This window comes from Eptesicus fuscus, chromosome 14 (genome assembly GCF_027574615.1).
Source record: "Eptesicus fuscus isolate TK198812 chromosome 14, DD_ASM_mEF_20220401, whole genome shotgun sequence".
NCBI lineage: Eukaryota > Metazoa > Chordata > Mammalia > Chiroptera > Vespertilionidae > Eptesicus > Eptesicus fuscus.
This window is the reverse complement of record NC_072486.1, coordinates 47,327,831-47,339,180: the sequence shown is the minus strand read 5'-3', so window position 1 is coordinate 47,339,180 and position 11,350 is coordinate 47,327,831. Positions and strand designations below refer to the sequence as shown.

The window sequence follows — 11,350 nt, the reverse complement described above, 5'->3', positions numbered from 1 at the left end:
AATTTAAAAATTTTGTAATAATAATAATAATATGTTATAGTAGTTTGTAATAATAATAGTATTTTTAAACAAGGAGAGAAAAAGAAATAAATAGGAAAACCTAAAGTGAACCCGAGTGGGGGATGGAAGGAGCCTTTGAAGGGGGCCCCCCTGTGGTCACAGGTTGCATTTGCTTTACGTGTGGCTCCTTCCAGAAGAGGAACCTGCACCACGTGCTCCAGACTTCAGTGGGGCTCCGGGTCAGCAGCGAGATCTTAACATGCCCTTGTTTTTTTCTTCATCCGCCTGGGCAGACCAAGGCAAAGGGGTCACCCGGATGCGTTCGTTGTGTATAAAAGTGCAGCCTCTCCAGTGTGTGTGTTTCCCTCACTGATATTAGCCTGGCTGTTTTCCTTTGCCCTCAGCTCCCAGGGATTGCCGCTCATGGTGCTGACAGAGACAGGGAAGGCCCTGTGCGGGCGGGATAAGAGATTAATCAGGAGAAGATTACTCCAGCAGTCTGATCATGAGGTGAGAAAGGTCTGACTAAATGTAGCTGGAGTGGGAACAGAAAGGAACAGGCAGAGCTGAGGGCGCTGTCAAGAATATGAAATGAGAAGTGGTAACCAACTGCACATGTTGTTTACGTGAAAAATATTCCAGGATAATGCAAAAGTACTGAGTCTGAAGGGAGGGAGTGTGCACTTGCGATAGAAATAAAGTGATCAGAAAGAAGAGCTAGTTTTCAGGGATGTAATTTTTAAAAAATTCAACTTTTGCTTTATGCCAGGGCCATTTGGGGGTAGAAATGACCTGTCCTAGCAGATTCTCAGGTTAGCTCCATCAGAGTCTCTGGGGTATGCTTGTGAAGGACATGGATTTCTGGATCCCATCCCAGATCGATTGAATCAAAATAGGGATGGGTCCTGAGTACTGTGGGGAAAACTTTCTTAAAAGAAGGTATTTTTAACAAGTTTCTAATAGGGATTAGGGTAGGGGTGAGGCTCTGGTGCACAGCCAGGTATGGGAAAGAATGACTCCCCCAACCTTCCACCTAAGGCAAGGATCCATGGCAAAGCAACCCTGGTAGATGGCCTTCCAGCCCCTGTTCACAAAAAAGAACAAAGACAACCCCCAACCCTTTGGACTGACATTTAAGACCTCCATGGTCTTTCCACCATTTCAGGCATGAGAATTTCCACTCCCATGCCTTTCCTCCTATCCTTTCCCCTCCTCTTATCCACCTGGAGCTCCCCCTCCCACCCCTGTCTGTCTTTCCCAGACCAGCTCATGCCCTAACTCCCACCAAGCCTTTCCACCCCAATCAAGCCTGCAGCCAACTCTGCCTTGGCCAAGCTCTTAACTTTTAATATTGGTACCATTCACTTGGCATTTAGAGAAAAATGTTAACACATGGAATAGTGTCCTAACTCATCTCATCTCTTTCTATAAAAGCCTAAGTGACCATTACGACAGAACGCTCAGAATGACTGGAACAACTGGGCGGGTGGTTGGGACACCCTTGCTGGCCCAGAATCCGGATCCGTCCTGCTGACATTCGCGCTGGTTGTTGGGAGCCACCTGGCAGCTGCTTTTATTTCTTCCTTGCCGAGTGGCTAGGGAGGGGAAGTGGCTGCGGTGCCCGAGGCCAACTTCCAGGAGGCCAGCAGCGCTGTCAGGATCGTGCCAGCAGCCCTGGTCCATCAGTGCCTGGCCTGTTTTCCGGAGATTGGACCTGCAGGACCACTGAGGGAGGGAGTGTCTGCCATCAGGCCACCGGGATGGGTTGGTCAGCTGAGCGGTGCTCCCGCTGTGAGAGCGCACTGACCACCCAGGGGCAGCTCCTGGGCTGAGCGTGTGCCCCCTGGTGGTTAGTGTGTGTCACAGTGATAGTGACCGGTCATTCTGGTCGTTCAGTCACTTAGGCTTTTCTATATATAGATAATAGAAGCAAGGTTATTACTCAGACTCTGACTCATATTTACAAGTGATTTTGTTTTTTAAGGCTGACCCTTGAGTCATCAATTTTTGATGAACTTGTGATGAATACAATAATGCCTATGGGGAAGGAGGGAAGCCAGTCACATCAAAGGCTAGTCAGATGAAATTGGCATATTTTATAGGGACACCAAGTCCCTTCTAGCTCGGCTAGGGACAAAACTCAGTAGAAATTAGTCAACAAGTTCATTCTGCCTACCTTCCAAATCCTCAGCCTGGTGATGGTCATGAAGAGTGTATAATCAAGGTGATCATATTTTCTAAACAAACGAACAAAAAAGCCCAGGGTTTTTAGATAATAAAGGTTTTATGCGACCTATTGATGCTAAGAGATAATCTGGGAGATGTAATTTGGACCTCAAATAGAGAAAAATCTGGGACAATTTGTAGATCCATCTGAATAAAAGAGAATATCTGAAATTATAACTGTCCTAGGAAAACAAGCATGTAAAGTCATTTATTCAGTTGGTTGGAGTGTTGTCCCGATGCGCCAAGGTTGCAAGTTCAATCCTGCGTTAGGGCACATGCAAGAATCAACCAATGAATGCATAAATGGGTGGAACAACAAATTAATGTTTCTCTACTCTCTTAACCTTCTTCTCTCTCTAAAATCAATAAATTTTAAAAAAATTAAAATAAAAAATAAGACATCCACTACTGAAGAATGAAAATAATAAACATGTACAATATCTCTCTACAGAAAACTATAAAAATCACGGAGAAAAATTAAAGACTTCAAAAATGGTGGGACAAGACGAAAAAAGGAAAAAAACAAAAAAAGAAAAAAAAATGGTGGGACATACTAAGTTAATAGAATGTGACACTAAATATGGTAACAATAGCAGTTCTTGTCCCACCTTTATCTATAGATTTCAGAGTAACCTCAACCACATAATTTTTATGTAGATAATTACACACTAATTCTAAAATTGTTACGGGCATTCAAAAGGCCAGGAACTTTCTTATCCATTAGAAAGTTAGTTGAAGATATCCTGGAACCCCTAAATATTTCAACAAGTATTTTCTAAGAACAAATGTATTCCCCTGCATAACCACAACACACTCAGGAAGTTTATCAGTGATACAATCCGATCATCTATTACAGCGATTTTCAACTTTTTTCATTTCATGGCACACATAAACTAATTACTAAAATTCTGCAGCATACCAAAAAATATTTTTGACGATCTGATTAAAAAATAGGTTAATAGTTGTTTTGCCTGGCTAGTGTGGCTTACTTTGGAGCAAAAAGGGTAGGCAATTACTATTATTATTATTGTAAATCAATCAAAATGATACCTACTAAAATATTTTTATGGGTGTTTTTTTTATTGATTTCAGAGAGAGGGAGAGGAAGAGAGAATCATTGATTGGCTGCCTCCTGTATACCCTACACTGGGGATCAAGCCTGAAACCCTGGGCAGGTGCCCTGACTAGGAATCTAACTGTGAGCTCCTGGTTCATGGGTCGATGCTCAGCCATTGAGCAACACTGGCCTGGCCAAGGTGACTTTTAAAAAAGATCAGGTGCCTATGCTTGTATATAAGGATGTCCAGTACCAAGAATTAACGAACCAGATGCAACTTTATTATGCAACATGACCAATAAGATGCAACTCTATTATATGAACTATATATTTATGGGATTGCTATTGTTGTGTTGGCTGTTGTCATTTTTTTATTTGATGATCTAAGGGAAAAGAGGTCAGTTCTCCTGACTAAATTAGTCAGGTATTGCATGTTTTAAAAATTCTTGTGGTAGACTGTTGAAAATCGCTGATCTATTATGCAATTTATATTCTATATAAGGTGGGGAAAAGTAAGTTTACAGCTGTTTGTATGGAAAATAATACAATTCACAAATAATAAAAAAATAAATTCTGTTTCACATACTCACAACTGTAAACGTACTTTTTCCCCATCCTGTATGTCTTCATTGTCCCAATATCATTGATAATTGTCTTTTATTTCCAATACAAGACCCAATCAAGGCTCACATATTGTATGTGGTAGTCGTGTGTTTTTAGATCACTTTAGTCTAGAATAGTTCTCTAGTCCTCTGGTTTCTTTCATGAAATTGACATTCTTGAAAGGTCAGAGCTAGTTGTTTTGCAGAATGTTCATGCAGTCAACATAGGACAACATGGCTGTGACTGGATCTCACAAACATAACATTGGGAGAATCCAAAATAGGTCAACAAACGTGTTAAAAGTTCCAATAGTGGTTACTTTTGGAGAAAACTATTTCCTTGTTAAAATTCAATATTCTAGCAAAATGACTATGTATGTGATAGTATGTCCTTCTCAGTGCATTCCATCAAGAGGCAATGTCAATTTGTTCTACTATTGAAGTTGAATTTGATCATTCAATTAAAGTGTGTTTGACAGATTTTTCTATATCTTGTTCCCCACCAATTTTCACTGAACAAATTTAGCATCCATGAATGATTCTTCCGTAAATAAATTTTTACAACAATGGTTATAAAATGGTGATTTTATACTTTCATCATTTCTTTTACATTTGTTAGTTTACTTCTTGTAACAAAGAGCTCCCTTTTCTCCACCTAAAAAAAATACTTAATATGGATTCATGAATTCTTTAATTTAATGAGCTACATAACACAATCTTATCTTTATTTGTTTTGATGCTCAAGTTGTCCCAAAGTTAGCTAGTGGTGAGCCTCTTCAGGCTGGCCCCGTGTTCAGCTGGCATGTCCCACCACATTTTGAGCACTTTTTAACTTTCTGGCACAGGATGTTTCATTGTTAATCTTATAGGTTTCCTGCCCAGCCCTGGAATCAGCTATTTCTCTGAGTTCCTGGTTTCTTTTAATGGCATTTAGTAACCACGATACAGATATTAGGAGTGCTCATTGCAACTGAGTTGTTGCTTCTAGCTCCTTTCGGAGGACAGAATTAGGAACTCTGTGTGTGTGTGTGTGTGTGTGTGTATGTGTGTGTGTGTGTGCGCGCGCGCGCATGTGTAGTCATACAGCTACTTACAATTCCAGTCTAACTCCACAGTTTTCTCTTGCCTTTCTCCATCCCTTATTTACATTTCCTGACTCAGTCAGAATCCTGGCTCCCCAAAATATCAATATATGTACTCATTTGCACAAAAATAGTTTTTGTAAGTTATACCAAAACAACTTAAGTTCCGTCTCTCATTGTAACACAATATCTCTTTTTCTCCCTTAGAATGCACACCACTATGTTTTCTTTGTGGTCATATTATCAATGTTAGGGTTTTTGTTTGTATTTAGTTTTATGTTTACCTCCTCCTACTTGTTGCTTTATTTTTGGAAATGTAAAACATTAAAATGATTCAAAGGTTGAGGCTATAGAAATGTGTATGCACAGAGAAGAGACACTCCCTACTCCATCGCTTATCTCATTTCCATCCACCTCTGAGCAATGTGCCATTTCTTGATTGGGCTGTGGGGTTACACAGGTGTTTTATTTTCTAAGTATTATTGAATAAAGGGAATTATTAACAGAAATAAGACCTTGCACAATTGTGGGATGAGCTGGGAAAAGTAAGAGTCCAGAGAACAGTCACTGAGGAGCTTCCCCAAGCACGGCAAGGTGGTGAAGTCAGAGACACGGAATCTGGGAATCTCCATCTCAGCACTGGTGTGGGACCATGAAGGGGCTGGTGGAAGAGCTGACAGAAAACTACCAGTCTGCTTAGCTACCACTTCTGTAGGTCCTCAGCCACATACCTGGCGGCTGCACTGGAACCACTGAGGGACAGAGCTGGTAGGACGTAGGCCTCGTGTGCCCTCTTGGGCGGGTATCTTTTCTCTACCCTTTGGGGTCTACGTGGCCTTTTTATTTCACTGATGCCTTCCCATGTTCCTGCCAGTTGGCAAGGGCTTGGTTCACTTTCTAGATCTGCACTGCTGCGCCTCAGACCAGCATTCGTCCAGCAGAGACATCTCCGGTCTTGGATCCTCCACAGTCCCTGCTGCTTCAGCTGTGCTGACCCTCTGGTATGAGGTCTCTTGGGACAGCTGGGTGGCTTCCTGGGCTCCAGGATAGGGGTTGTGGCCTCTGAGGCCAAATTACTCAAATAATTTGTCTGAGCCCTGAGCGTCGTCCCCATACACCGAAAAGGTTGCGGGTTCAGTTCCCTGTCAGGGCACATACCTAGGTTGCGGGTTCAGTCCTGGTTGGGCCATGTGCAGGAGGCAACTGATTGATGTTTCTTTCTCATATCAATATTTCTCTCCCTCTAAAATTAATAAAACATATCCTCGGGTAAGGATTAAATAATAATAAAAATAATAATAATTTGCCTGGGCTTCCTGGATTCATGGAAGACACTGTCAAAAGCCAAGAAGTAGATGTAGTGAGAAGAAAAAAGAACAAAGAAGGAGATGGGCCACAAAACTCCCAATCCAACCTGCGGTGTAGGGCAGGAGAGAGGGGCAGGGAGAGAGTGCTGCAGGCAAGTTTTAAGTAGACAGAGTTAGCCAAGAGATGAAGGAAGGATATTCCATCTCTTAGCAACGAATTTCCAAACAGGTGCCTTTAAAGTGGTACTAAGAAAGATGAGATTGAAAGGTTGTAAGCAGAGTTTTCTGGAGGCTAAAAGGTACTGACTAGTTTTGCTGTAAGGCAAATTTTTCACATCTCCAGAACTTTCCAAGAATTAATAGAAATTTCAGTGCATAGATGTGGGTGTTGCAACACAGGTGAAAAGGTATTTAATTACAGGTGCATAACAGGTAAGGGGGTATAGCTCAGGGGTAGAGCATTTGACTGCAGATCAAGAGGTCCCCGGTTCAAATCCGGGTGCCCCCTACTCCATTGGTTTTCCTATTCATGGCTGTTGCTCATATTTCATTTCCTTTCAGCCTTGCCAATTATGATCCTTCCTGAAATTAGAATTCTTCCAATTAGATCCTTCCTGAAATTAGCCCTTGCACAACTGCTTTCTAACATCTGGTGTTTCCCCCTCTTTATATATCTCATTTATCCAACTCTTTTGGGCCTCAAAGAGAAGGCAGGGACTCTCCTGCAGAATTTTGCTGGGCTTTTCCAGGGCAGCAGAAGAGAGCTGTAGATACAGCAGATTTTGTAGGAACAAACAGTAAATGGGCAACCTAAATTATTATCTCACCTTCCCACCGAAACAGCTTGGCACAGTGGAGTGGTGGGCAGACCTATGGAGACAAATCATAGCATCCAGGTTCTTCTCGCAGGGTTGACATTTCCCTCTGGGGAGCTGGTTTCTCCACACCAGAACTCACTCGTACACTTGCTTCAGCCTCAATGGCCAAAAGGCCGGCTTAGCTATGCCAACAAGGGAAACCTAGATTCTGCGGTGTTGTTTCTCCAAAACCCAAGTATTGGAGCTCCGTGACACTTGTCTCAATTAGAGCCCATTTCTATCTTCCCTGAAGGAAGAAAGGTGAAGGACTGGGAGTCCAGACAGGTGAGTAGTTTTGTAGATGACTGGGCTGCTCTTGGGCTAAAACAAAACAAAACAAAAGCAATGGGAAATGTTTTGGGCCGCTTCTCTCATTTTTTCCTCTCTGATGACCCCACCCAGGAACTGAGGCTTGGAAGCTGCAGAACTGAGGGAAGGTGTCTTATTATGAGCTTGTCTGACAGCTTCTATAAAGTCAGTCCTGGAAGGGAGCAGTAACTTAATTTTGCAGAGCCCAGCGTTACCACTCAGATGAAAGGCATCAATTAGGCTATATTAGTATCTGAGGGGGTATAGCTCAGGGGTAGAGCATTTGACTGCAGATCAAGAGGTCCCTGGTTCAAATCCAGGTGCCCCCTTATGTGTAATTTTTTAATAGTCTTTCCAGCTTCCCTCACAGCTCACCTTCCAACCTTCATTCCTAGACAAGCACAACTTGGAGGTGAAGTCTTGAAGGAGGCTGGGGACTTCAGGAGACCTACAGCCCAGTCATACTGATGGACTCACTAGATGTTAAGATGAGTTGTTCCTTGCATACCCCTAGCAGCAATTGGAGCACTTCAGAGTTCCCAGGAACATCAAGTTTTGATTCTAAGTGTCAGAGGTGCCCAGATGCCTGCTGGGGTGTTAGAGTGTGTCACCTTGGATAAACTGCTCAATCTCGTTGTGCCTCAGTTTCTGCATAACCTGGGAAAGGGATCATTCATCAGGGTGTGAACACCATCAGAAGCCTGTGAAAGATTGGGAAGCTGATTGGCTATTTTTAAACGCTTCTGGTTCCTCCCAAGCCTGAGACTACATAATTTTAGATGAATCTCTCTCTTTCTCAGGACCCCCACAGTGCAGGTCTAGCGGCCACCAGGGCCCACAGACCACAGAGGCTTCTGAGGACTATGAAGCAGAAACTCTGTTCACTGATTTTTTTTTTTTATGGATCTATCAGAGACTTTTTTAATCCATTCAAATCCAAGTACAGAAGATCAGACTCTGATCCTATATTATTTCTACATTTTTAGAACTTTTCACTCAAATTCAAGGTTACAATGGCCTCAAAAACACCCACAGGAAAAGAATGACATGAAAGATAATATGATGTACTAGCTGTTGCATTAGAGTGGTTATTTTTCTTTTCTCTACTTTTCAAATTTCCTATTGCATGTAATATAATGTTGTAATTAAAATCGTAAATTCAGAAAAGTCAAGGTTACAAAACACAGTTAACTTTATAAAAATAATTCTTCAAATATTGTGCAGAAAGGAGACAGTCAACCAAGACAAAGATGATTGAGGGAAAGGTCCGCAGGTCCTGGGAGGAGCTTGAACAGTGAGTGGCGTCATCAGCGTGAGTGGCGTCATCAGAGTCCTCGGAGACAAGAGGCAGCAGGAGCCCCCTTTCCCGGGGCACAGATTCCCCCCAGGCACCGATGACAAAGGTTGGATTTTTACACGCTTATTAGTCTTGTGTGCCTGGGGAATCTGCCTCGATTTGGTTTGATGGTGAAGAAAGTGAGGTTCACACACTAGAACCAAATGACCATGAAAGGTCACAGCACTGGCAAAAGCAGCCTCACCCGCATTCTGTAACCCATGGGCCTAGAAAAGATTAGGTAGCATTTCTTTTTCAAATTATATTGCATTTGCTCAACTATGTTCACTTAAAAACAAAACAAAAAAACAACTATATGCAGAAGACCTGTAAGCAGACCTCATTCACACTGACAGCCCACAGCTAGGACTCTCCGTCCTCTTGCAGGTTTTTTTTTTTGGGCAATAAAACCAAAATCTATATTTAAAATATGTGTGCATCTCGTTTAAATTTTTAAAATTCAGTGTTTAAGTAGCATAGTGGCCATTCCAAATGAGTCACTTTGCTTACTAATATGTGTTTACTACATTGGCATATAAAGTAGAAAACCCTCAATAAGGATTTCAGAGTCGCTCCTCAAGAAATCACACGATGTGTGCCCCAAGGCTGTACGTGTTCTAAAGTGACTTCCTCCCTCAGTCTCTAAATGCGTCCTCCGCCGCGTCGGAGGTATCTGCAGGTTGGCATCTGCCCAATCCCATGGGGTCCTCTGGCGGGTGTCACAGCTGCTGGTTGGTGAAGAAGGATTTAGTCTCCCTGCAGACAGGATTTACACAGAGCGGGCAGCTCAGAACCAGCTGCTTGGAGCACAGCTCGTTTGATTGGATGTGTGAGTGCAACCAAATCGGCCAGGGCCTCAGAGAACAACGGATTTCCATGAAGAGACTCGGATCTTCTGATGTTTTCAACTCCACACTCGTTAGCTAGAACTTGAGAGTACTCGATGTCCAGTTCATATAGTGTTTCAATGTGATCGCTGGTAAACGCTATGGGGACCAGGAGGATATTCTTCCACCCCCGCTCGCAAAGCCCTCTGATGGTCTCGTCTGTCTGAGGACCCAGCCAGGGCATCGGACCAGCCTTGGACTGCCAAACCAGCCGGTAGGGGGCTGGAGTAACCCAGCTTCTCCATGACTTTCTGGACAGTGGCGCCCGCCTCCTGAGGATAGGGGTCCCCTCCGTTGACCACAGACATTGGCAGTGAGTGGGCAGAAAAAAGAATGACCACCTCGCTTCTCTTCTCCGGTGGAAAACAGTCCAGCTCTTTCCGAATGTGGTCTGCGAAGCACTGAATGAGGAGGGGATGCGTGGGCCACCTGTCAACTGTGCTCCACTTCATCGTGGGCTTCTTCCCACTTCATCATAGTATCTGTAAATGGCATTTAAGCTGCTACCTGTGGTAGAGCAGCTGTACTGTGGATACTGTGCGAAAGCAATAGCCCTTTCAAGCCCCTCTCTCTCCATCTCTTCAATTGCTTCTTCTGTTAAAGGGTGGACGTACCGGAATCCAATATAGTATTTGTGAGGGGCTGTGTGTGGGGACATCTTGTCCAGCAGCTTCACCATGCCTTCTCCTTGCTTGGAAGTCCACATCTTGATGGGGGACCCACCGCCAGTCCTGCGGTACTGCTCCTGGATTTTGGGGGTTCGACGTTTGGCGATGACTGGTGCCAGCCTATTTTGAATAGGAAGTGTCATTAGGTCTCGGTCCAAGAAGAGCCTCAGGAGGAAGTCGTGAACGTCTGCGAGGGTTTCAGGGCCCCCCATATTTAGCATCAGTATTCCAGTCTTCGGTTTCCTCTTCCCCGGTTGAACTTGAGGTTTTGGGCTTCTGGCACTTTGGGCCGTTTCTGTGGTGGCTACTGCTGCGGCTGCTGCATCTGATTGGCACCTCCATGGCTGTCGGGCCCTTGAGCTGCCAGGCACCACTGATCTCGCTACCCGGCATTGGGGGCGGGGCCTGTTCACTGATTTTTATTTTGGTCCTGCTGAAGACATGGTTGAACTTTTCCCAGGGTGGGACAGAGGGAAATGGGACATTGGAAGCCCAGGGGCAGCCTCACCAATAAACTACTTTGCCATATCACCATCTCCCGTGCGTGGATCCTTGAAATGCTTTTCTAGAATTCCCATGGAAGAGCCTGTTTTCCCACCCATTAGCAGGAGCGTGCCTGCCACCTAATGTTGGAGGCACATGATTAGACCAGAGAGTCTGTGAGGAATGTGCTAGAATTCCGACTTTGTTCTGTGGGCAACAGGAGCCCTGCACACTGCAAAGAAGCAACAAGGTCAGTTCCTTTATTTGGGAACATCACTTAGGAGACATTACAGAGAATGGAATTTGCCGAAAGACAAGGATAAGGAACTAGCATTATATCATGTGCTACTATGCTAGTACCTACTATGTGCTAGTACTGTGCTGGGCAATTTATCTTAAGTTGCCACAAGAAACGTGTCCCTATTTAAGATAAAGAAACGGGAGCTTATAGAGTTTAAGAATTGCCCAATGACGCATACAGAGCAAGGAACCCAATGCAGAGGAGAAAAGAAATTCCAGAGAAAATTTTAGGATAA

At 43.7% G+C, this 11,350-nt stretch overlaps 1 protein-coding gene and 2 non-coding genes across 3 annotated transcripts; 2 read left to right on the top strand and 1 right to left on the bottom strand.

Moving 5' to 3' along the window:
- Nucleotides 1–6,710: 6,710 nt before the first annotated feature.
- TRNAC-GCA (transfer RNA cysteine (anticodon GCA)) lies at nucleotides 6,711–6,782 on the top strand. The gene has a single exon. It is a non-coding gene; the product is annotated as a tRNA-Cys (tRNA).
- Nucleotides 6,783–7,697: 915 nt separating this feature from the next.
- TRNAC-GCA (transfer RNA cysteine (anticodon GCA)) lies at nucleotides 7,698–7,769 on the top strand. The gene has a single exon. It is a non-coding gene; the product is annotated as a tRNA-Cys (tRNA).
- A 1,675-nt stretch (nucleotides 7,770–9,444) lies between these two features.
- On the bottom strand, nucleotides 9,445–10,698 carry LOC103297244 (ferrochelatase, mitochondrial-like). Its single transcript, XM_054726217.1, is given in 4 exon segments — nucleotides 9,445–9,612; nucleotides 9,614–9,883; nucleotides 9,885–10,126; nucleotides 10,129–10,698. Coding segments are annotated over 4 exon segments (1,053 nt in total). The 5' UTR covers nucleotides 10,553–10,698; the 3' UTR covers nucleotides 9,445–9,495.
- Nucleotides 10,699–11,350: the final 652 nt, after the last annotated feature.